The sequence below is a fragment of the Geotrypetes seraphini genome, chromosome 6, assembly GCF_902459505.1.
Source record: "Geotrypetes seraphini chromosome 6, aGeoSer1.1, whole genome shotgun sequence".
Classification (NCBI taxonomy): domain Eukaryota; kingdom Metazoa; phylum Chordata; class Amphibia; order Gymnophiona; family Dermophiidae; genus Geotrypetes; species Geotrypetes seraphini.
The window spans coordinates 233,678,925-233,705,980 of NC_047089.1; the positions used below are offsets into that span (position 1 = coordinate 233,678,925).

The window sequence follows — 27,056 nt, forward strand, 5'->3', positions numbered from 1 at the left end:
ATTTAGCACGCGCTAAATGCTAAGGCGTCCATAGAATATAGTGGACGCCTTAGCAATTAGTAAAAGGACCCCTCAATTAACATGCTAAATAAAATAGCACATGCTAAAATTAACCGGAACAAAAACCATGAATCTTAAACATAAAATGTCCTGCAGCACAAAGATAGAGCGAACATCTTCCGGGAAAGAGAGGATCACTGTTTGATATAATCCAACTGACGTTCCCGTATACACATTTCACCTGTTATCTCTCTGTGGTATTTACTGAAAGAAAACAGAAAACATTCAGCTAGTAGAACTTACACTACACTTTTTTAAATAGCTTCTTTTTTCTGCAAATACAGTAAAACCTTGGATTGCAAGTAACTTGGTTTGCAAGTGTTTTGCAAGACAAGCAAAACATTTGATTAAATTTTAACTTGATATACAAGCAAAGTCTTGCAATACGAGTACACGCATCACATCATCACGACTGAGCCGATGGTTCTTCTCTTTCTCTGACACTGCGGGAGGGAGTGTAGTGACTGTTCTAAACAAGTGAGGTCTTGCAAAACGAGTACATATAGTATTTTGTATTAAAGTTTTGGGGTTGTGGAACGATTCGTCTGAGTTTCCATTATTTCCTATGGGGAAATTTGCTTTGATATACGAGTGCTTTGGATTACAAGCATGCTTCTGGAACGAATTATGCTTGCAAACCAAGGTTTGACTGTACCACAAATCAATGCAAATTGCATTCTTTCTTATCCTATAGGCAGGGATCATTATTTGCCACTATTTTCTATGGAGAATTATCCAGGTTTGTAAGAAAAAAAAAAACAAAGCATGGTCTACTGAGATTATGCATAAATAAAATATTAAATTGCTGATATTTGTTTACATTGCATAGTGTTATGGAGTTTAGCTGAATGGCCCAATATTGCTGCTTTTAATTTGTGCATTTTTACTTTGCAATTTTAATATGCTTAAAAAAAAAAAAAAAAGGTTTAATCAAAAGCAAACTAAACACCATCTTCAACCAAGGGCCTGTTTTACAAAGCCGCGCAGCAACAGCCCCGAAGCTCTTTAAATCTCTATGGGCTTTGGGGGCGTTACCGCGCTGCAGCCGCTAGCGCGGCTTTGTAAAACAGGCCCCAAATGTCAAACCAGACTATATGATGATAATCTATTAAATTTAGACTTGGGCTAGATTTACTAAGCCCACCGATCAACTTCCAACCACTTAGCAACCCCCTTTGCGACCTGATTCACTAACCTCTGTCCCGATCACCCTCCAATCCGCACATGCAAATGAGGAAGAACGGCATTCAAATGTAGGCAGGCAGCAATTCACTAAAAAAAAAAAAAAAAAGGGACACCAACTGGGCTGATCAAGTCAAAAATAAGTGACTGCTGAGGACCAGTCGCTCAGGTCCTTTCCGACTGCCCTGCCTTCTGCTGCCCTGCTCTCTGCCCTGCTTCTCTGCTCTCAGCCCCGATCTTCTGCTCTCAGCCCCGATCTTCTGCTCTCGCCCCGAATCTCCTGCCCTTCCCCTTCCAAGCCCGTGGTTTTAACCCGTGGGCTTAAAGCGGGTTAAAACAACGGGTTTGCGAAGAAAAAAAAAGACGTTTCCTGCTCTGCCGAGCACGGAGGGCCAGCGCATGCGCAGACCATCTACAGATGGTCCGCACATGCGTCGGGATTGCTATAGAGAAATCCGGTTGCTCGGTTGGGGGCGTGATTCTGATTGCCCTCATTTGCATGAGGGCGATTTGTGAATCAGCTCCTCGGACACGGATCAGATCCCTCACAGATCCGATCTGAATCTAGCCCTTTATTCTTCTCTCTCATTCAGAAAACGGATCTTTTAAAGTCGCTATTTACAAATGACCATCTTCCTTCGATAATTATCATCTGTGAAACCTTAATTAACGAGTAATGAATTAGGTAAACCTTAGGCATAAGAGGTCATAGACTACAGCCTGGGGGTTATTGGATACCTGCCTGCAATGGTGTAAGGTACATGTGTACTTTCAGAAGGTAGTCTCTGTTGGATTTTTCAAAGTATATGTATACTTTTCGTGTGAAAATTATTGCAGGAAAACTAGGAACATGCTGGCATTTACCGTATTTGCTGGCGTATAGGACCCACTCCCTTTTTATACACATTTTTAAGAAAAAAAATAATTTTCTACATATTTTTGTGAATTTCCATGATTTACTGTACTAATTTTATAATTATTTATATCTACAAAAAATGTAACTAGGGAACACTGTAGTTAAGTACCTTTTAATCTTCATCCTCAAAACCCAGAAACAACTTGATACAGACCATGTAGCATCCGAGAGAGAGCAGAAACAACGTGACGGTAAATTAATATAAAACAGAAGTTTTAGACTGACTGAAATTTCAACTCATAATTTTGATTACTAGCGCGTAAGACGGACCCCATATTTTAAGCGTATTTTAAGGGGAAAAAAAGTGCGTCCTATATGCCAGCAAATACGGTATTTTGGGTGCAGTTCTGTGAAAAGAAAGCACTCGTGCTTGAATTATCTGAAGTATATACCGAAGTGCACACTCCTCCCAAGCCCCAGTCCAGGGGACACCTTGGTTTACTACTCCAAACACCTAGGGGATATATTCACTTGTTCCCTAATTAAAAGGGATTAACTTTCAATATAGTATTCTGCTATCATAATGTATTCAGCTCACAAGGAAAGGAGGAAAGAGCCTCAGACTCCCAGCCTGCCACCGCTCATTAGCTTTCAAGCAGCCTGTATTCATGAGCTACCTCATTGCTCAAAAACCTCCTCCTCCCTATGTTTCTTTGTTAATTTTATAACTCCCTATCAATTTTATAATTTCATAATCAAATAATTAATTTTATAATATTTAAATAAATTATCATAATAGTGGTTATATTATATGCAACTAACAATATAAGGGGAGGGAAAGGGATTCATAATTAGATAATTGATAAATCATTATATTTTATATGATGTCTAAAATTATAATAAGGACAATATAAGATATGTTGTATATAAATATGTTATGAAGATATCAAGTGTATTTTTAAGATAATTGTATGAAAGGTTATAACACACTTGTTATATGAAAAAATCAATAAAAATGTTAAACAAGAAAAAAATAAAAAACTCCCTCAGAGCTAAACGCTACATTCCAGCCTTACTTTCTTAAGCTGGAGGAGGCCTAACAGAGGTACTCGGGAGTGACCATAAAATCACTTCCCGCTAGTGTGTTAGAACTGCGATCGGATGAGTGCTAGCATGAAATATGCACAAAAGCTATGCTATGCTGCGTCAAGGCAATAAGGCTGCGTCTAGTTAAGTGCCGGATACGCTCTGACAAAGCAGAGCAAAACGCTGGCAGGTCATTGTCGGCTTTTGGGCTTAACAGACTTGCTGTTTTGGAACAAGAGTGTGGAATGCTGATGACACCTTGAACTGCAAGGGATAGAGATAAGTGTTGGAGATATAGCGGAATGAGAAAAGGGCAACGAATATGATCCAAGTTTATTCTTAGTTTTTGATATACCAACCATCACAAGTATCTGGCCGGTTTACAGTATTAAAAATTTGGAAGATCTTAAAAAGATCTTAATAAAAAGTATATATATTAAAAAAAAAAAAGTAGTGAAGACAAAACAATGCTTGATTTGAGGAAAGCTAGGGGGAAGGAAAGTTTTAATTACATTTTAAAAACAAGAAATAAAAGGAAGAGAAGATGAGGAGGATAAAACAGAAGGGAAGTTGCTTCTTAAAAGCGATTCTTTGTTGTTTATTGATTTGTTTAATTGTTTGGGTTTTAACATACGGATCTGGAATGGCCAAGTTGTCACCCCTCACACCCCTCATCACAAATCCCTTCACTTTACTTGCTTACCCCAGTTCATATAATCACAGCAATAACTTGTACAATAAAAAACCACAGACACTTTATTGATGATAAAAACCAGGCCGCAGCTTTGTTTATTGGGGACAACCAATAAGCAATCAACAATTGCTTCATCTCCCGAGCTACAAAACATCGCAACTTGACAAGCACTCCCTGACTCCGCCACCTCAGCAAGAGCCTAAGAGGTGGCATGGACCTCCATGCCTTATTCCGTGCCATCAAATTGTATACCCCTGACTCTACCACCTCAGCAAGAGCCTAGGGGGTGGCATGGACCTCCATGCCTTATTCCGTGCCACCTGAATCCATGCAGATTCGCTCACCTGAGCTCATTTTCCCCTTAACTGCTCATCCCCTGATAAGCCTAGGGGGTAGGCATAGACTTCCATGCCCCCCCTTTTCAGGGTCACCTGACCCTCGTCATCGCCACTTAACTGAGCTGACTACCAAATACCCGCTCATCTTTCGATGAGCCAAAACCTTGTAGCTCGGGATTATCGCCACAGGCCTGTAACATACAGGCCCCCCCACCCAAAAATGAAGCTGCAACCCAAGGGATCCCAAGAACGAGAACCAAGAGAACCGTCTCGCCCAAAGCACTAACCTTCCCGCCCCAGGCGCTCCCCCATCACAAGCACCAGTGAAGCTTTTTGGACCATCCTCGCTCGCAAAACCTCCCCCACAGCACCCCCGATACTAGTCACTTTGTCTCGAATGCACTGTCTTATCAAACTGATAGGAAGCAATCAAACTCAGTGCTATGACAAAGTGCTCAAACTCCATTGCTACCACGATGTACCTCAAAGCACTTCCTAGCGCGACCCAGCACACAACCCAACCCTCCAACCATACTATATTCGCCAGCCCCCCTGCCCGGTCACCACCCCAAGAACGCACAAACCAGAAAGTACTCTCCATTCCCCCACGCGGGGGCAGCCCAACTCCCTGAAGATGTGGTCAAGAGTGTCACCAGGTACACACCGTATGAACCCCAAGGCTCCCCTACCACAGAGCCCAGACACATGCCCGCAAACCTCCCCACACGTACTGCGCCTAAGAAACAGAAGAAACGAGTAACCAATACTCCCAGCAGTTCCCCAGCTGCTGACCCGCCAGGGGAGGAGACATCTGCCCGTGAGAAACGCCACAGTACCCACTGCGAAACTGTGAGCCCAAATGGTTTTAGAAGAGATACTCTCAAACCCAATTCACCATCTAGATATCCCCTTACACCACAGGCAAAGGAAGTACCGAAATGCCTCACAGACAACCCCCACCCCCCAGGGGAACCCCCGGTCCCATGACCGATGACGAACATAGCTTGCCATGCCTGGAATAGGGAAGACTCGCCCCCAGCAGCGACGCGAACCACCAAGCTCCTGTTGGGTCATGCTGGGGAGATGGGGTGGTGCAAATGGGAGGCTGTGGTGTGTGGGTTTTGACTGTCACTCCGTTTGACCAGCCCTTGGATATGTCTGTCCCTAGGCCTGGCGGGGAGCAGCATCTAGTTCTCTGGGTACAAACATCACAAAGTTGCCTCCGAGGGACTGGGAAGCACACTGTTCCTCAGAGGCATGAAGACTCTATCCCTCACCCATCATGCCCTGCTTCCCTTCTTGCAGCCAATCACCTCCTGCCATCCGGTGGGAAATCCTCTTCCTCCTCACCTACCTCCTCTCCCCCACTTTTCCCCATTACCTCCCTCCAAGCCTTTTCAGCAGTCTCACCACGGGCGACCAACTTGGGCCATCCAGCCAACTGTTATAGTCGCCCGTCGAGACTAGCTCGCGGGCTTTTTTTTTTTCTTTGTTTGTTTTTTGTGTTGGTTTTTCCATGATTATGATGCACAACTGCAAATTTGATATGCGTCGTTAAATAAAAATGTTTTAAGATTGGTTTTAAATTTGTTTAAAGAATTTTTGCAGCGGATATACGGTGGCATTGCGTTCCAAAGGGAAAGGGCCGTTACGGAAAAAATGGTATTTCTAGTGTAGTATTAGATCTTTGATCGAGGGAACTGTTAATAGATTTTGGTGGGAGGATCTAAGGGCTCTAGATGGAGCATGTGGGATAAGATATTTGTCCAAGAAAGCAGGAGAGTGGGAAAGTTTAATTTTGAAGACTAGTAAAAGTATTTTATATGTTGTTCTATGTGAGACTGGTAGCCAATGAGATTCACGAAGAAATGGGGTGACGTGGTCTAATTTTTAAGCTTTGTAAATGAGTTTAACTGCAGTATTTTGTATCAGTTGGAGTCGGCGGGTTTCTTCTTGGATCATTCCATGATAAAGAATTACAGTAGTCTAAGGGCTCCTTTTACTAAGCTGCGATAGCGGTTTTAGAGCGTGCTTAGCGCGCGCTGAAATGCCGTGCGCGCTAGATCTTAACGCCAGCACTGAGCTGGCGTTAGTTCTAGCCGCGCAGCACGGGTTTAGCACATGCTAAAATCCTGCGTGCACTAAAAAGCTATCGCAGCTTAGTAAAAGGAGCCCTAAGTGTGGGATGATCAGAGAATGGATAAGGATTTGAACAAACATGGGCAACGTATTAGACGGAGTTTATAGAAACAGTTTTTTGTGATAAAAGGTTTGGGATGACTTCCCTTTGAAGGGAGGCTAAAGTGGCTAGGGCTCTTTAGCTTAGAGAACAGACGGCTCAGGAGGGATGGAATAGAAGTCTATAAAATATTGAGTGGAGTGGAAAGGGTAGCTATGAATCGCTTGTTCATTCTTTCCAAAAATACTAGGACTGGGAGGCATGCAATGAAGCTACTAAGTAGTAGATTTAAAACAAACGGGAGAAAATATTTCTTCACACAACATGTAACTAAACTCTGGAATTTGTTGCTGGAGAATGTGCTGAAATCAGTCAGCTTAGCGGGGTTTAAAAAAGGACTGGATAATTTCCTAAAAAAGAAGTCCATAGGCTGTTATTGAGATGGCTTGGGGAAATCCACTGCTTATTCTTAAAATAAGTAGCAGAAAAATTTGTTATACTGGGTCAGACCAAGGGTCCATCTAGCCCACAGGTTTCAAAGTCGGTCCTCGAGGGCCGGAATCCAGTCGGGTTTTCAGGATTTCCCCAATGAATATGCATGAGATCTATGTGCATGCACTGCTTTCAATGCATATTCATTGGGGAAATCCTGAAAACCCGACTGGATTACGGCCCTCGAGGAGGGACTTTGACACCCCTGATCTAGCCCAATATTCTGTTTCCACAGTGGCCACAAGTGTCTGGAAGAATCCTAAATAGCAGCAACATTCCATGCTACTAATCCCAGGGCAAGCAGTGGCTTCCCCTATGTCTGTCTCAAAAGCAGACTGTGGACTTTTCCTCCAGGAACTTATCCAAACCTTTTTTAAAACTAGCTACATTAACCGCTCTTACCACATCCTCTAACAATGCATTCCAGCATTGACTATTCTCTGAATGAAAAACTATTTCCTCCTATTGGTTTTAAAAGCATTTCCCAATGACCCAGGGACAGAATTTGTGGATAACCGCAAGAAAACATCCCGTGTTATTCTTTAGTGTCTTTCTCAACCTCAGTCCTTCAACACCAGCATTTTTCAATGCAAGGCTTGAGGGTCAGTGGCTGGGCCCATTCATATTCCGATTCCTCCCTCTCTCCTTAAAGAATAACACGGGAATTGTTTTCCCATGGTTAACCGCAGGGACGGGGACAGGGACAATTTCTGTCCCCATGTGGGAGTAAAAGGAATAACAGATGATCAACTTGCTCTACACCTGAGTCGCCAAAAGTATTAAGTGTGACTTGAGAGACACCTTAAAAACCACTTGACAGACATTTTTTGCTCTTAACTGTAAAAGCAAAGATACTTACCTGTAGCAGGTGTTCTCCAAGGGCAGTAGGCACTGTCACTTTAAATCTTCAGAAAGTGCCACTACTGCGCACATGCCAGTGCCTTCCTGCCCAACGTCGGCTCATGGGGCCATCAGTTCAGTAAAACAGCTAAGAAGCCAACTGGGGGAGGTGGGTGGTTTGTGAGAGTGCATGTCTGCTCTCCTTGGAAAACACCTGCTATGCTTTTTCCAAGGACAAGCAGGCATAATAATATTCTCACATGTGGGACTGGCTCATCAGCTGTTCCCCTTCACCACACTGCCTGCAGAGTCTGGTAGAAAGTGATAAGATAGCTGCTCTTGTCAATAAACTGTTTATTGAATGAAAGTAGCCCGGCTGAATATTGGGGGGGAGGGAATAGAGGAGGCAACAGTCTTTCTGAAACAAAAAACATATCTAAATAATTATTGCACTGAAGGAGAAAGAAAACATAGCTTTCCTATGCAATTTAAAAAAAACTGAATCTAGAAATTCCTGTTTCAATGAGAATTACCTTATTTTCACGCATATAACACGCACGTGAGCGCGTTGTACAAATTTTTTTTTTACATAGTTCCCCCCCCCCCGACGTCCGATTCACCCCCCCGCAGGACTGCTCGCACCCCCACCCCGAAGGACCGCTCGCACGCACCCGCATCCGCACCCCCACCCCGAAGGACTGCTCGCACGCACTCCCACCCGCACCCCCACCCTGAAGGACCGCTCGCAGCCCCACAGCCTCCCGACCCCCCCCCATCATCTAGACGCTCCTACCGGTGTCCTGCTGCTTCCTCTTGGCGGTCCCGGCCCTTCTGTGAGCCCTGCACTGCTTCCTCTTCCGGCGGTCCCGCCCTTTCTCTGACGTCAGAGACCGCCGGAAGAGGAAGCAGCGCAGGCGCAGGGCTCACAGAAGGGCCGGGACCGCCAAGAGGAAGCAGCAGGACACCGGTAGGAGTGTCTACATGATGGGGGGGGGGGTCGGGAGGCTGCGGGGGTGCGAGCGGTCCTTCAGGGTGGGGGTGCGGGTGCAGGTGGGAGTGCGTGCGAGTGGTCCTTCGGGGTGGGGGTGCGTGCGAGTGGTCCTTCAGGGTGGGGGTGCGAGCGGTCCTGCGGGGGGGGGGGGGTGAATCGGACGTCGGGGGGGGCATCAGGCTTTCAGGGTGGGAACAGGACTTCAAGGGGGAGAGGAGAGTCGGGACGGGCGAAAGGAGAGTCGGGGTGGCCAGAGGAGAGTCGGGGCGGGCGAAGGGAGAGTCGGACGACGACGGGAGAGTCGGGGCAGCATGGCGGTATATGGGTGTGCGCGGTATACAAAATTTTTTTTACATATATTTCGGTTTCCCGCGCACTATATCCGTGTGCGCGTTTTACACGGGTGCGCGTTATCTACGTGAAAATACTGTATTTTATGTTTTTACAACCTATAACTGGTTCTAATTTGGTTGGTCTCGAGAGAAGTCTGCTACGGGTTGCATACATTGAAGCAACCATTGTGTACCTGAGAGCTAGTGAAAAGATCAGGTGGAGGCTGAAGAGCAAGTTGATCACCTGTTATCCCTTTTACTCCATCAAAAATGACAAAGAATAGGGACACTCAATGAAGTTACAGGAAAATACTTCTAAAACCAATAGGAAGAAATATTTTTTTCACCCAGAGAATACTTGAGCTCTGAAATGTGTTGCCAGAGGATGTAGTAAGAGCGGTTAACGTAAGTGGTTTGGACAAGATCCTGAGGGAAAAGTCCTGAGGTCCATTTAAGGCAATTTGTCTGAAAATATACATTGTGCATGGGGCTGGCTGGATGGTACAGTCTCAGAGCTTGGAGTTGGGGTGCCTAGAGACCCCAGAGCCATATGTCCATTCAAGATTTCAATGGGTGGGTCCTTCAACACAATGCTAGGAACGTGCAGGCCAAAAGAAAAAGAATGGTTTTGTTCAGATTCTCCATGTTTATGGGATTTGTCATTCTATTCATGGCATTTTTGGTTGTTTCAGAGGGCAACGTCAACACTGCCCCATATACGTAAACCACTTTGAATGTGTAACTACTAAAAGACACTATACACGTCCCATCCCTTTTTCCCCTATTGCTCAATAATGCACACTAGTCTTCAGCACACATTATCGAGCAATAGGATGCAATATTAGAGCCAAGGGACACACTATTAAACCCAAAGTCCCCCCCCCCCACACCCTCAATATTTCAGGTTAAAACCATCATGAAATGACCACTTTCTCCCATGGTTTTAAACAAACGCACATCCCTACCCAACACATTGCCTTTCTGCATTCCAACTTTTCTACGCTCTTTTGAATGGAAATACTCAATCGTGGAGTAGCCGCATAAATGTTAAAGCAATGAGCCGAGAAACAGAGAAGCCAGGGAATCCCACTGCTGCTCTTTGTAGCACTAGATAAGTCACTTAAACACAAGGAAAAACAAAAATAAGGTACACATGAATTACAGGCTAGAGAATGACATAGGGATGGGTTCCCGCAGTTAACAGTGGGGACAGGGACAGAGCATGCGGGGATGGGGACAAACTGAAACCATGTCAATGAAAACGTGAGACTAGTATCAATATGTAAAAACTCAACACATCTTAGACAACTCAAACATAGAAACACGATGGCAGATAAAGGCCAAATGGCACATTCAGTCTGCCCATCTGCTGCATCCACTATTACCTCCTCTCCCTATTGGCTAAGGCTCTTCACATTTGCATCTCCTCTTCCTATAGGCTAAGGCTCTTTACACCTGCATTGTGAGGTCATAGAGCTTTATGGTTATAGAAACACGATGGCAGATAAAGGCCAAATGCTCATCTGCAGCATCCACTATCTCCTCCTCTCCCTATTGGCCAAGGCTCTTCACATTTGCATCTCCTCTTCCTATAGGCTAAGGCTCTTTACACCTGCATTGTGAGGTCATAGAGCTTTATGGTTATAGAAACATGATGGCAGATAAAGGCCAAATGGCTCATCCAGTCTGCCCATCCACAGTAACCATTATCTCTTCCTCTCTCTAAGAGATCCCAAGTTCCTATCCCAAGCTTTCTTGAATTCAGACCCAGTCTCTGTCTCCACTACCTCTTCCAGGAGACTGATCCACTCATCTACCACCTTTTCTGTAAAAAAGTATTTCCTTAGATTACTCCTGAGCCTCTTAACTTCATCCTATGCCCTCTCATTCCAGAGCTTCCTTTCAAATGAAAGTCGTGACTCATGCACATTTATACCACGTAGGTATTTAAACGTCTCTATTATATCTCCCCTCTCCCACCTTTCCTCAAAACTATATATATTGAGATCTTTAAGTCTGTCCCCATACGCATCATTTTACTAGCCTTCCTCTGGTCCGACTCCATTCTTTTTCATATCTTTTAAAGGTGCGGTTTTCCAAAATTGCACACAATATTCTAAATGAGGTCTCACCAGAGTCTTATACGGGGGCATCCATAACTCCTTTTTCCTATTGGTCATACCTCACCCTATGCACCCTAGCATCTTTTTAGCTTTCGTCATCATCTTTTCAACCTGTTTGGCCACCTTAAGATCATCACATACAATCGCACCCAAGTCCCGCTCTTCTGTCATGCAAATAAGTTCTTCACCCCCTAAACTGTACTGTTTTCTCAGGTTTTGGCAGCCCAAATGCATGACCTTGCATTTCTTAGCATTTAAATTTTAGCTGCCAAATTTTCGATCATTCTTCAAGCTTCACTAGGTATTTCTTCACGTTAATCACACCATCCAGGGTGTCTACTCTATTGCAGGTTTTGGTATCATCCGCAAAGAGGAAAATCTTACCCGACAGCCCTTCAGCAATATTGCTTATAAAAATGTTAAAAAGAAACTTCCTTTGCCAATGATATAGGAACGAATGCACATGCCTGGTAAGGTGTGCAGAAAGAGCTTGCCTGCTTTTAAGCAGTCTACATGTAGGCATTCCCAAGGCACATTTTGGGCAGAGTGGAGGCATAATTGAAAAATTTACACCACTTTTACGAACGCATAGCACATTTTTAAAAATGTCCAACTCGAGAGGCCACCAAAAGTAAACTACAGCCACCCGTTCCCCTTTCTTTTGAGCTTGCTTGTGCTTTGCTGCCAATGACTTGCGGGAATAAACCCCGTCCACTAATTGCGTAGTAACAGCGACGAGCTAGCCCATGTGTAAATTGCATCGATAAACAACAAGGATACTCTGCACATGCATTTCGATCGCTCTTACATTGATCAGTGGGATCATTATAGGGCGTGCGTCCGATCAGATCATTTGCATGTAGAATCTGTAGTGAATTGGTTGCTTGGCAAAACTTGGCCAAGAATCACCCAATAATGATCCAGAGAAGAGCAAATAAATATCGTCGTATAATAACAAACTTTTATTAGTCATGACAGGGGTTGCCATTCAACATATTACCAATAATTGGAAAAATTACAAGAATCTTAATCACACATTCTGGTGGTATTCATTATGCCATATTTATAAGATGGAAAGAGCAATAGCGATACAAAAAGGGACATATAATAACTTTGTAATGATATGGGGGCCATTGGCAAAGTATTGCGATGTATAGTCATCAGTTCTTTTCTTTTCCTTTTCTTTCTTAGTTGTATTTAGCACCCTAAAGGGTGATTTGTGACCGACACGGTGAATTATTTGTGCAGCCAGATCGAACAGAAAATGCTTTAAACCCGCAGGTTAAAACTGTGGGTTAAAACCACGGGCTCACAAAGCGCTTTTTACAGAATATATATAAAAAAGGAATTCTTATCGTTATGTAAACATATTTTATAGTTTTATTTTTAATTTTGATGGTTGTTTTATATGGGGTTGTAATCTCGTTACTGAAATTTCTGGGCAGGAGAGTCAGCCAGGATAGTAAGCGACTGGTCCTCAGCGGTTGGTTTTTTTTCTGACCGGCAAACCTAATCGGAGTTTCTTCTTCTGCTTAGTGAATCGATGGCTTCCTACTATCTGTCCCGGTGGGCTCAAACTCTATCTAATGTACCTGGGGCAATGGGGAATTAAGGCCTAGATTCACTAAGAACATAAGAATTGCTGCTGCTGGGTCAGGCCAGTGGTCCATCGTGCCCAGCAGTCCGCTCACGCGGCGGCCCTTAGGTCAAAGACCAGTGCCCTAACTGAGTCTAGCGTTACCTGCGTATGTTCTGGTTCTGCAGGAACTTGTCTAACTTTGTCTTGAATCCCTGGAGGGCGTTTTCCCCTATAACAGCCTCTGGAAGTGCGTTCCAGTTCTCCACCACCCTCTGGGTGAATAAGAACTTCCTTACGTTTGTACGGAATCTATCCCCTTTTAGCTTTAGAGAGAGCCCTCTCGTTCTCCCTACCTTGGAGAAGGTGAACAACCTGTCTTTATCTACTAAGTCTATTCCCTTCATTATCTTGAATGTTTCGAACATGTCCCCTCTCAGTCTCCTCTTTTCAAGGGAGAAGAGGCCCAATTTCTCTAATCTCTCACTATACAGCAAGTCCTCCAGCTCATTAATCTTTTTTTTTTTTTAATTCTTTATTCATTTTCAAATCAAAACAACAAGTGCACAAAAATACATCATACAAGTAATTCCAATAAAGCACTATAATTTCTAACACATAAAATCTAATAGTGTAATAACTCCCCCACTCATCTACCCTTCATCACATTTTCAACTAAAATAGAATATACACATGTTATATACCATATTATAACCAATATCACAATGAAGGGAGTACAGCTCAAACAAATGGTGCTAGAGCCTACTAGAGCCCAGGCCATCCTGGACCTGGTACTTACGAACGGGGAAAGCGTCTCGGATGTCTCGGTGGGAGAAGCGCTAGCCACCAGCGACCATAACATGGTATGGTTTAACCTTAGGAAAGGCTTCCCTAGATCTCAAACAAGAACAAGGGTACTCAATTTCCGGGGCACTGACTTCGCACGCATGGGAGAGTTCGTTCATCAGACACTACAGGTTCAAGAAGCAACCGATAATGTGGAAGCTATGTGGTCAACCTTGAAATCGACCCTTCAGGAGGCAACTATCCGCTACATTAAATCGGTGAATAAACAACAAAGAAACAAGAGACCCAAATGGTTCACTGATGAGGTCATGTACCACGTCAAGGAGAAGAAAAGAGCATTTCTCTCATACAAACGCACTGGGGAGAAAGAAGCAAACATTGAATACAAGACAAAGTCCGCAGCGGTCAAAACAGCAGTCAGGGAGGCCAAACTTCGAATGGAAGAAACTCTAGCGAAGAACATTAAGAAAAGGGGACAAATCCTTCTTCAGGTACATTAGCGACAGGAAGAAGAACACAAATGGGATAGTACGCCTTAGAACGTCAGACGGGAGTTATGTGGAAACAGATTCCGATAAAGCTAAACTGCTGAATGATTACTTCTGCTCTGTCTTTACCTGCGAGGCACCAGGGCACGGGCCACGGTTGGAAACAAAGCAAAGCATGGAAGATCCATTTCAGAATTTTGAGTTCACAACTGCTGATGTTTACAGAGAACTGTCAAGACTCAAGGTGAACAAAGCCATGGGACCGGACAATTTGCACCCACGAGTGCTCAGAGAGCTATGCGATGTTCTAGCGAAACCGTTAGCCATGCTCTTCAATCTCTCCCTAAGTACGGGAAGAGTCCCCCTGGACTGGAAAACAGCTAACGTCGTTCCTCTGCACAAAAAGGGATGCAGAGCAGAGACTGCGAATTACCGACCAGTGAGTCTCACATCAATTGTGTGTAAACTCATGGAAACTCTACTTAAAGGTAAATTAGACACGATTTTGGATGAGGGAGACCTAAGGGATCCCCGTCAACATGGATTCACTAGGGGTAGGTCATGCCAATCCAATCTTATCAGCTTCTTTGATTGGGTGACGGGAAAGCTAGACCAAGGAGAGTCTCTGGACATAGTATACTTGGATTTCAGCAAAGCGTTTGACAGTGTCCCACACCGCAGACTATTAAACAAGATGAAATTGATGGGTTTAGGCGAGAAGCTAACTGCATGGGTCAGTGATTGGCTGAGTGGAAGACTTCAGAGGGTGGTGGACAACGGCACCCTCTCTGAGACATCGGAGGTGACTAGCGGTGTACCGCAGGGCTCAGTCCTGGGACCATCCCTTTTCAACATATTCATAAGAGACTTGACCCGAGGGCTTCAGGGTAAAGTGACACTGTTCGCCGACGATGCCAAACTGTGTAATATAGTAAGTGAAAACAATCTTATGGATAGTATGACGCAGGATCTGATCACGTTGGAAAACTGGTCCTCGACATGGCAGCTGGGCTTCAACGCTAAGAAATGTAAGGTCATGCATCTCGGCTGCGGAAATCCATGCAAAACTTACACCTTGAATGGAGAAACACTAGCTAGGACTTCAGAAGAACGGGACTTGGGAGTAATCGTCAATGCAGACATGAAGGCTGCCGAACAAGTGGAGCAGGCCTCATCCAAGGCAAGGCAAATGTTGGGATGCATCAATAGAGGCTTCATTAGCCGCAAACCTGAAGTCATAATGCCGCTCTACAGAACCATGGTGAGACCTCACCTGGAATACTGTGTGCAATTTTGGAGACCGCACTACAAAAAAGATGTGCTTCGAGCTGAATCGGTCCAGCGAATGGCCACTAGAATGGTCTCCGGACTCAAGAGTCTCCCATACGAGGAAAGACTGGACAAACTGCAGCTCTACTCTCTTGAGGAACGTAGAGAAAGGGGAGACATGATTGAGACATTTAAGTACATCACAGGTCGTGTCGAGGCGGAAAGCGATATATTCTTCCCCAGGGGACCCTCGGTCACAAGGCGGCACCCGCTCAAACTCAGAGGAGGGAAATTTAATGGTGACACCAGGAAGTATTTCTTCACAGAAAGGGTAGTAGATCACTGGAACAAACTTCCGGTGCAGGTGGAATGAGGCCTTATGACATCACAATCTGAGCTCTAGAATGTTGCTACTTATGATTTTAAAGGGTTTGAGGCTTGTGCAGATGAGGACGGAGCTTAGGCATTGGTGGAATGAGGCATTATGACATCACAATCTGAGCTCTAGAATGTTGCTACTTATGATTTTAAAGGGTTTGAGGCTTGTGCAGATGAGGACAGAGCTTTGGCATTGGTGGAATGAGGCATTATGACATCACAATCTGAGCTCTAGAATGTTGCTACTTAGGATTTTAAAGGGTTTGAGGCTTGTGCAGATGAGGTCAGAGCTTTGGCATTGGTGGAATGAGGCATTATGACATCACAATCTGAGCTCTAGAATGTTGGTACTTATGATTTTAAAGTGTTTGAGGATTGTGCAGATGAGGGTGGAGCTTGCAGGAATGGGGCGGGGACAGGAAAAGAACTCACGGGGACGGGAAAATGAGTTCCCATGGAGACGGGGAAAAATTTGTCCCTGGGTCATTCTCTAATTCACCACCTTTTCTGTGAAAAAAGCATTTTCTGAGGTTACTTCCGAGACTATCTCCTTTCACCTTCATCCTATGCCCCCTCATTTCAGAGCTTCCTGTCAATTGAAAAGACTCACCTCATGCACATTTATGTCATGTAGGTATTTAAACATCTCTACCATAGCTCCTCCTCTCTTGTCTCAATACGCCTTATGCTGAAGACCGATCATTATAGTAGCCTTCCTCTGGACAGACTACCACTACTCTAGAGCTCTACCTGACGTTCGCAGTGCTGTACAGTCATGGAGGATTGTGAGCTCGAATGAGCCCACAATCTAATCAATCAAGACAGATAAATAGGAAGCCAGGGTAAGAGTTGCAGTTAGTGGGGGATGGCTAAACTGCTGGCTAAGGATATGAGCAGACGGAGAGGGTTAAGTGCTGAACACACTCTCGAAAAGGTGGGCTTTCAGTCTATTTTTTAATAAGGGAAGGGACGCGACATCCTTTTTATATCTTTTTGAAGGTGTGGTCTCCAGAATTGTACACAACTGTAAACCGCTTAGAACTTCACGGTACAGCGGTATATAAGAAATAAAATTATTATTATTAAATTATTATTATTAAATGAGGTCTCACCAGAGTCTTATACACTTCCCCCTCCGTATTTGCGGGGGTTAGGGGCAGAACCGGACCGTGAATAATATTCGAGCCGGTTCTGCTCCTAACCCCCACTTCCCCCCAGCTTTTTTAAGCCCTGAAAGCCCCCCTTAAGCTTTATCTGGTGGTCTAGTGGGTTTTCGAGGCAGGAGCGATCTTCCCACACTCCTATCCCGTGCAGATCGCTCACAGGAAATGGCCAACTTGAGCTCCCGTAGTCTCTCGAGCCATTTCTTGTGAGCAATCTGCACGGGGCAGGAGCGTGGGAAGATCGCTCCTGCCCCGAAAACCCGCTAGATCACCAGGTAAGGCTTAAGGAGGGGCTTACAGGGCTTAAAATAGCCTGAAAAATGAAAATGAATTTTGTGGTTTAAAACCACGAATAAGTGAATCCGTAGATGCGGAATTCGCGAATACGGAAGGGGAAGTGTACAGGGGCATCAATACCTCCTTTTTCCTACTGGCCATTCCTCGTCCTATGCACTCAAGCATCCTTCTAGCTTTCGCCGTCACCTTTTCAACCTGTTTGGCCACCTTAAGATCACCACATACTATCACACCCAAGTCCTGCTCCTCTTTACATAGAAACATAGAAACATAGAAATAGACGGCAGATAAGAGCCACGGCCCATCCAGTCTGCCCACCCCAATGACCCTCCCCTACCTTTCTCTGTGAATAGATCCCACGTGTCTATCCCATTTGGCCTTAAAATCAGGCACGCTGCTGGCCTCAGTAACCTGAAGTGGAAGACTATTCCAGCGATCAACCACCCTTTCAGTGAAAAAGAATTTCCTGGTGTCCCCCATGCAGTTTCCCACCCCTGATTTTCCACGGATGCCCCCTTGTTGCCGCGGGACCCTTGAAAAAGAAGATATCTTCTTCCACCTCGATGCGGCCCGTGAGATACTTGAATGTCTCGATCATGTCACCCCTCTCTCTGCGTTCCTCGAGTGAGTACAGCTGCAACTTATCCAGCCGTTCCTCGTACGGGAGATCCTTGAGTCCCAAGACCATCCGGGTGGCCATTCTCTGGACCGACTCCAGTCTCAGCACATCCTTACGGTAATGCGGCCTCCAGAATTGCACACAGTATTCCAGGTGGGGCCTCACCATGGATCTATACAATGGCATAATGACTTCCGGCTTACGGCTGACGAAACTCCTGCGTATGCAACCTATGATTTGCCTTGCCTTGGATGAAGCTTGCTCCACTTGATTGGCAGTCTTCATGTTCTCACTGACGATCACCCCTAAGTCTCGTTCTGCTTCAGTTCTTGTTAGGATCTCGCCATTAAGGGTGTAAGTCTTGCATGGTTTTGGCTGCCCAGGTGCATGACTTTGCATTTTTTGGCATTGAAGCTGAGTTGCCAGGACCTAGACCAGCGCTCCAATAGGAGTAGGTCGTGCATCATGTTGTCGGACATTGAATTTATGTCTGTTGTGCTTTTGCCCACTACATTGCTTAGTTTGGCGTCATCGGCGAATAATGTTATTTTACCTCGCAGCTCTTCTGCCAAGTCTCTTATAAAGATGTTGAATAGGATCGGGCCCAGGACCAAGCCCAGGACCTTCACTCCGTCATTTCGGAGGGGGTGCCGTTCACCACTACCCTCTGAAGCCTACCTCCAAGCCAGTTCCCAACCCATTTCATCAATGTGTTGCCCAATCCTATAGAACTCATCTTGCTCAGCAACCTGCGGTGTGGTACGCTATCGAATGTGCACAAAATTGTACCGTTCCTTTGGGTTTTTGCATGACCTTACATTTTTTAGCTTTAAATCTTAGATGCCAAATTTAGGATCATTCCTCAGGCTTTGCTAGATCCTTTCTCACGTTCTCCACTCCATCAGAGGTGTCTATTACAGATTTCGGTATCATATGCAAAGAGGCAAATCTTACTAGACAACCCTTCAGCAATATCACTTTAAAAAATGGTAAAAAGAACAGGTCCAAGAACTGAACATTGAGGCACATCACTGGTAACATCTCTTTCCTCAGAATCATCCCCATTGACTACTACTTTCTGTTGACTTCCACTCAACCAGTTCCTTACCCAGTCCATCACTTTGGGGCCCATCTGGGTGAAAAACTGTCAAAGGCTTTGCTAAAATCTAAATACACTGCATCTCGCGCTCTCCCTATAACCAATTCTTTGGTCACCCAGTCAAAGAAATTGATCAAATTTGTCTGACTAGACCTGCCTCTAGTGAATCCATCTTGTTTTGGGTCATGTAATCCACTGGATTCCAGAAACTTCACTATTCTCTGTTTTAATAGTGTTCCCATTAATTTACTTACCATGAAGCCAGAGTTACGGGCCTGTAACTCCCTATCTCTTCCTTACTTCCCGTTTTGTGGAGAGGGACCACATCGCCTTCACCAGTCCCGACTCTCAAGAAACATTGAGGAATTTCCTCAAGTTCTTTCTGTACCCTCGATGTACATCAGTGGTCTCAAACTCAAACCCTTTGAAGGCCACATTTTGGATTTGTAGGTACTTGGAGGGCCGCAGAAAAACCTCTTTATAAGATTTATAAACTATAAAGAGTTTTACCTCATGCAAAATTGTCATTTCTTTAATAAGACATTAACTATTTTTTCTGCAGCCCTCACAGTTTAAAGTTTAACATTTTTCCTTCCTCAAAACTGATACATTTCAATCACTATATTGAAAATAAAATCATTTTCCCTACCTTTGTTGTCTGGTGACTTTATTTTTCTGAGCTTTTAACTATGTTTCCAGGGCCTTCTTGTCCTTTGACTGTTTTTCTCTCCGTCTTCACTTTCTGCCTTGCATCCATCTTTTAACTAAAGAAAAGAGCTGACTCTGTATATTAACACACCTCAAGAGCAGAAACTGCTATGCAAAAATATTTGCTCAGAGAAATGTAACTCTAAAGAGGGAGAGGAAACCCCCTCTTGGACGAAAGAGTTTTATCTTCCAATCATTGCTTAATAGATGCAAAAGCAATTCCCACTCAAGGGTGCGAGTAAGTAAAAAAACTGAACTGAATAAATCTCTTAATATTGCTGTATGCTTTCAAAAACTTTCAAAAACTTTCAAACGACTTCAATTCTTGCATTCAGGTTGACACTGGACACTTTACAGTCATGAGGTTGAAAAATAAATAAAGATACTTATCAGGGTCCCGACGCGGCCCCGTTTCAGTATCTGCTTCAGGAGACCCCGTCTGATCAAAGCTGAAATGGGTAACAACCATAAGACAATTCCAAAAAAGTGTCGTTCTTGAAATGAAACCTCTGGTTGCACAGAGAGGTTTCATTTCAAGAACGACACTTTTTTGGAATTGTCTTATGGTTGTTACCCTTTTCAGCTTTGATCAGACGGGGTCTCCTGAAGCAGATACTGAAACGGGGCCGTGTCGGGACCCTGATAAGTATCTTTATTTATTTTTCAACCTCATGACTGTAAAGTGTCCAGTGTCAACCTGAATGCAAGAATTGAAGTCGTTTGAAAGTTTTTGAAAGCATACAGCAATATTAAGAGATTTATTCAGTTCAGTTTTTTTACTTACTCGCACCCTTGAGTGGGAATTGCTTTTGCATCTATTAAGCAATGATTGGAAGATAAAACTCTTTCGTCCAAGAGGGGGTTTCCTCTCCCTCTTTAGAGTTACATTTCTCTGAGCAAATATTTTTGCATAGCAGTTTCTGCTCTTGAGGTGTGTTAATATACAGAGTCAGCTCTTTTCTTTAGCTACATTTTTTCTGACTCCTTGGTTACTTTGTCCCTGCCATAGTGGAAACATAGTTGCATCCATCTTTGGCATTAACTTAACTTTCAATTTTTCCATTTTTTTGCTTTCTTTTCAAAATCTACTTTTCCATGTCTTACCTTCCCTTCCTATCTCTCTCTCCTTCCCTCCCTATTTCCATGGTTTGATATCTCTCTCCTTCCTTTCTCTCCATTCCTTCCTTTCTTTCCCCTGGCCTGGCATATGTCTCCTTCCCTTCCCCCATGCCCTGGCATCTCTCCCTCCCCCTCCATAGACTGGTATCTCCTTTCCTTTCCCTCCCTCCCATAGACTTAGCATCTCTCGTTCCGCTCCTCTCCCTTGTCTTCCTTCTCCCTCCTTCACTCTCTCTCCCCAATTGGGTGGAGCAGCAGCATTTCTCTTCCCCCTTACCTCCCCACTCCACTGTGCAGCAGCAGCATTTCTGGCCGGCTCCCTTGCAGCAGTCGGTTGTTCTGTTCAAAGCTGCGGGTGGCAGCTCCTCAAGCAATCCGCGCCTGCGTCAGAGAGGCTTCCGAAGCAGGCGCAGATCGCACGAGGAGTGGCCGCAGCTTTGACAGGAACAACCAACTGCAGCAAGGGAGCACTCAATCATCGCGTCCAGACCAAAGGCTGAAAAAAAGGACCTGGCGGGCCGCATGTGGCCCACAAGCTGTAGGTTTGAGACCGTCGATATACACCATCTGGCTCTATTGCTTTGTCCATCTTTACTATAGCTAGCTCCTCACGAACACAATCCTCTGAAAATCATTCAGGGTCTACCATAGAACAAAAATATTTGTTAAGTAATTCAGCCTTATCTTAATTAGCTTCTTCATATGAGTATTTCTTACCTTTACCTCCGAGTCTCAAGATAGCACTTCCTCCTATCACTATTATATCTAAAAAATGTCTTGTTCCTCCGTTTTACCGTTTTGGCTATTTTTTTCTTCTATTTGCATCTTTGCTTTCTTGAGTACTCGACCAGCCTCTCAACTTTTCCAGATATTTTTGCCCGTCATCCTCTTTCTGTGATGATCAATACCCATTTGCATGAACACCCATTTGTCTCTAACTGGCTTATTAGTGTAAGCAAAAAGTGTTTGAAATAAGTGTCTCTAAAGAACTTTGGCTATATATAAAGAGAGACAGCATATCACTATGCTATTAATGTTATTCCTAAGGTACTTGGACACAAGCAACACACATGGTCTTACTTGTATCTTACTTTGAGCTAAGTTAACTTTTTATTTTATTTTATTACATCTTTAAGAGGCAATGGGCTTTTCCCCCAGTATGCCTTTTACCCTTTAGAGAAGAATGTCAATTTCTGCAAAAGCACATAAATCCTATAGTCTTCCCTCCTACTTCTCTCTTCCTTCACAAGCCAAAGCCCACAAAAAAAAAACAACACAAAAATCTATGTGATGGAAGCCTTTCTTAAGCTGCTGTTCAGCAAAATGAAAAAAAAAAAAGGTCTCTCCCTTTCTATGTAAACTAGATTGAATATTGAAGTGGGGTTGGTGGAATGTAGAGTGCCTGCCTTACCTGTGTAACAGGATGGGCGATTTATTCCTATACCTAGTCTTAAAGCGCCACCTAGTGGTGCATACCTTCCACTGGAATAACTCCAGGACTGATCAAACTAAGGTCAGGTTTATTTTCTCTTCACCATGAATTCTTCCTTGACGCTACAGTATCCTCCTTTGACTTATTCCTATGTTTCCTCTCTTTTTCCATCTTTACATATTTTCCTCTTCAACTTGCAAATGATGATTTTTTTTCTAAAAGACAACTTTCAGCTGTCAAATACTGTAATCAGTTTTTTATCTTGGAGTCCAATTTTAAAGGATCAGCATGGCCGTCTCCTGTTGTACATGCATGACAATGTGAGCTCAGGTAAACAACAACTTTTAAAATGTAAATACTAAATTTCCTCAGAAATAAAATTCACAATCAAGAGTTTCCAAATCTATTTAGCTTTATAAGCAGCAGCATAGCCAGACCTCCAATTTTGGGTGGGCCTATCACCAAATGGGTGGTGACAATGTCTTGATGGCAGCACCCTTCCCCTCCAGCTACTGCCCAGTCCCCCAACCCAGCTCAAAATACCTGAGCAGGAAGGGATCCCAAAGCCCTGCCAAATGAGTTCCATAAAGGTATCCTGAAATTTCTTTCCTACAGTTCAGCAACCATGCTAGGGTGCATAGGGAGAGGTATGGCAAGTAGAAAAAAGGAGGTATTAAGAAGGAATGAGACTCATGGTGGGGAAGAAGATTAAGACGAGGCTAAGCACTCTAAAGATGCTAGAGCAAGCATGGTCCCTTTTTAAGGACAGTCACCGAGGTGCAAAATCTATATATACCACGTGTCAACATGGGATCCAAGATGAAAAAGGACAAGGAACCAGTGAAGGAAGCGATCAGAGGCAAGAAGACTTCATTTAAAGAATGGAAAAGGTCAAAAACAGACGAAAACTGGAAAAAGCACAAACAGCATTAAAGCAGGTGCCATAAGGCGGTAAGAGGGGCCAAAATAGACTACGAGGAAAAAATAGCCAAGGAGGCAAAAAACTTCAAGCAGGTCTTTCGATATATTAAGGGGAAACGACCCGCAAAGGAAGCAGTGGGGCCGTTGGATGACCATGGAATAAAGGGAGGACTAAAGGAGGACAAAGCCATCACTGACAAACTGAACACATTTTTTGCGTCTGTATTAACCAAAGAGAATATACCGGAAGCCGACAGGCTATATGTGGGGAACGAAGACGGGAAACTGACAGGGTTGACGGTCAGTCTAGAAGAGGTATGCAGGCAGATTGATAGGCTTAAAAAAATGATAAATCCCTGGGACCGAATGGCATCCATCCGAGGGTAATCAAGGAACTGAAAGGGGCTATAGCTGAACTGTAAAAACTCTCCCTTTAAACTGAAGAGCATGAAGGAACAGCAGGCTTACACTTAAAGACTGGGAATCAAATTCTGCAATATTTGGGCCAGCAACCCTTTCTCAAATGTTAGATTCACCAGTGGTTTAAAAGATTTTACCAGTGATTGTGCAGATCCAAGTCAGGACTCAAAATCTCATTTTCACAGTTCTGTGGGTCCTAATGGTTTAAGATTTACATAAGATTCACCTCATCTGTAGACAGCAGGTAGAGAGGAGCTAAGGAAGGCAATTCTTTCATTTCACAATCCAGACCCAGACTGCTCAGGATCTTCGTCAGGACTTCATATCTCCTAGCATTGCTCATCTTCAGTGTGTTGAAATCTTCATCAGTTCGGACTTCCAAAGAGCTGGGAGACATTTCTAATCGCACCTGAAGGAGACAAAATAATCACTCAGAATGGCACTTACCGTATATATGCCAATATAGGATGAGATTTTTGGCCCCCAAAAATGGGGGTCTCTTCCTATATTTGGATCATCACCTGGTGACCACCCAACACCCTATCGGACTTGCTGCAGGCTTGCCATTAGGCCAGGACAGGAGGGATCCCTCCTGTCTCCCATCCCGGCTGATATTAACAATTCCCCTTTTCCCTGGTGGTCCAGCGGTGTATGGACAGGAACAAACTTTCAGCACTTGAGTTCCTCCGTCCGATTTCACGACCAGCAGCCAGCGGCGCACCTGGGCTGGCAGGCAGGAGCGAGCTTTTCGAGCTCCTGCTCGGCCCTGCGCCACTAACTGAATGGCTGCTGCCAGTTCTCATGGGACTCGAGTTTAACATGCTTGCTCTACACATTTCACTTGTTCTCATTTTTCTTTTCCATCCTATCCACCCCAAAGCGACAAATGTTTAACCAATTTTTCCATCTATTTAGGTCTACAATGAAAACCCAGAGTAGACATGGCTGATTTTTCATGCCCTGGGAGTCATCAACTAATTTATTTTAAGTTTGGCTGCATCTTAGGTTCTTCTTTCCTTTACCGAATGCGAAATGAACAGATAGATTTCTTTCCTATATAGATAACAAACTCTTACCAAGATCAATTACTTAGCAAACATATACTAGCACACTCTGTACCTGGCTAAGAATGGCTTCTCCTCCATTTTCTCCATAAGGCAGGCGAACTATCATCACGTCCTTCTCCGCATTGTTCAAGTGAGCCCAGAGTTCCACATTGTCCAGTTTTTCTCCATCCTGCACGTCAAAAACAGCACCACTGGTCAGCACCTGGAAAGTGATTTTGCCACTTTCAGTCTTTGTGAACACCAGAGACTGAGTGGCCTCCCCCATGCCACATTTGCTCCTTATCCGGACGCTGCCAAAAGTAAACAAAGTTGAAAGCCCTAAAACTTTGCCACCTTTAGCCACGTAGGACAGGAATCGCTGCTGAACATCTTCCGATAGGGGCTCTTCTGCTGCCACCACCAGCAGCAAGCAGTTCTCGAGCCAGGGGGCTGTCAAGACCTGCTCTTCAGCTAGGCTATAGATCACATAGCACTCGGAAGCAATGCACTCCATCAACACCAATTTGATCTGCTCCGCCCTGGCTTCTGTGGCTGTGGTGCCGGAACCCACATACAACAGAATATTGGGCGGCTTCCCTTTCAGGTTGGCAGTCTCTAGATGGCTAGCAAGACAAGTCTCATGGCTGTTCTCTATACCTTTGCAATCATCAGGAAGATCCGGAATGTTCTCCGCAGAGGTGTAGCGAACTGATTCTATCGTGCTGTTCTCAAGTTCTAGACACTCATGGCAGCTTGAAAGGTGTAAGTGATGGTGATGGTCCCGGATCCTAGTTCCTGATACATTTGTGGGAGGACTACACATCTCATCTGAAGGATGGCTCTCTTTCTCTCCAAGCTCCTCCAAGCCTTCAGTTATTCTCTTCCCCTGTTTGACAATTCCAGGTGTTATTGCCCCTGAGGCTTTTTTGTCAGCAATATGCTCTTCTGAATCATGGGGCAGCTGCTCCAGCTCCTCAAAAGATGAGTCTTGTATATGGACCGCTAGGAACCAAAACAAAATACAAATGCATTTAAAGTACCAACAATAGAAACACTTTCAAGCAATTAACAGAACAGAACAAAAAGGAAAAATAGAGGAATCTGCTCACAATACTGTCAAAGTCAACGTTTTTATTACATTGAACCAAAAATCTCATATAGGGGTCCTTTTACTAAGGCGTGCAAGCCGTTTTAGCGTGCGCTAAACGCCAACGCGTCCATAGACTATAATGGACATGTTAGCATTTAGCGCACCTTAGTAAAAGGACCCCTAAATGTATTATCCGTCTTTTCAAGGTATTTGGGATAAAAGTTTATCACATTCTATTTGTCATCAAATTAATACATTTTTGGAACTAACTAGAGATTTGAAATCTGAATCTTCTTACTTTGTGTTTCAAAGAAATTTGAAGACCTACTTGTTTAAAAAGTTCTTTTGTTAAAGTTCTCACTTTTTTTTTTTTTTAATCTAGAGCAGTTTCAATGATTGTTATTGCTTTGTACCTAATTGGGAGTTGGCAGAATATACAGTGGTGCCTCACACAACGAACTTAATTGGTTCCAGGAGCAAGTTTGTTATGCGAAAAGTTCGTTATGTGAAACGCGTTTTCCCATAACAATACATGTTAAAAAAAATAATTCGTTCTGTAGCATAAAATATGCTAAGATGACATAAAAAAAGATAAATTTTTTGTTATTATTTTTATTTAGATACATCTAAAAACATACATCTCCCTGTCCTTTTACTTCCACTATCTTCCTATCCCATCTCTATTCCCTTTTGTCCCTCTCCCCATGATCAATCATCTCACCACCTCTCTCTTCCCTCACCCTCAGGGTTCAAGATTGCTTCCACTCTTTTTCCTGTTGTTCTCTCTGCCTGTCACCCTATGATTTAGCATCCCTTCTGCCCTTGTCCAATATTTCCCCTTCTCTCCCTCCCTCTCATCCCCTGCTCCAACATACCGTATTTCGACTGCCCTTCCATCCCCAGGCCTGCCAACTTCCACGACCCCCCCTCCCCCCCCCCCCCGTACCTATAAGGTCTTGGCTGGCAGTGGGAGGTGAAGATATGGGAAAGCTTCAAAAATGGTGCGCAGCTCAAAGGAAACGTCGCTAAGAGTTGAGAGATATTTTCCAAGATAAGGTGGGGGGGAGGGTCTTGAGTCATACGTGGTCACGCAGAGTGGGTGGAGTTTCTCCTGACGTTTCTGTTGCTCGGCGCGCAGTTGGTAGTGCGGAGTGTGTTGCTGGCGCATGCTCTTAGAGTCGATTTTTCTGCCAGCTGTAAAGCAACCATGCTCGTTCTATTTTCTAAAGCGCTCGGGTTCCTCTGGCGGCGGCAAGAGAATGACGAGGCAGAGGCAAGACCTATGCAAGGTACTTCTGGGTAGATTGTTATTTCTGGGCAGAGTCTGAGAAGTAGACGGATGGATATATCAATGTTCTATCAAAAACTTATTGTACAAATAGGTACGCCAATTTCTGTTCATGTAGCAAATGTGCGTTGTCTTTGGGCCTTGATTAGTCGAAGCAACGGCC

At 44.2% G+C, this 27,056-nt stretch overlaps 1 protein-coding gene across 5 annotated transcripts in view; it reads right to left on the reverse strand.

Annotated features, from left to right (window-relative positions):
* HLCS (holocarboxylase synthetase) overlaps positions 1–27,056 on the reverse strand; it is a 181,780-nt gene that overhangs the window by 125,467 nt on the left and 29,257 nt on the right. For all 5 annotated transcript variants that reach the window (XM_033949818.1, XM_033949817.1, XM_033949819.1 and 2 more), the window contains exons 4-5: positions 24,589–25,517; positions 23,696–23,878 (exon numbers count right to left, since the gene is read on the reverse strand). In XM_033949818.1, the coding sequence (XP_033805709.1) occupies positions 23,696–23,878; positions 24,589–25,517 (1,112 nt within the window). The remainder of the gene's footprint in view (positions 1–23,695; positions 23,879–24,588; positions 25,518–27,056) is intronic.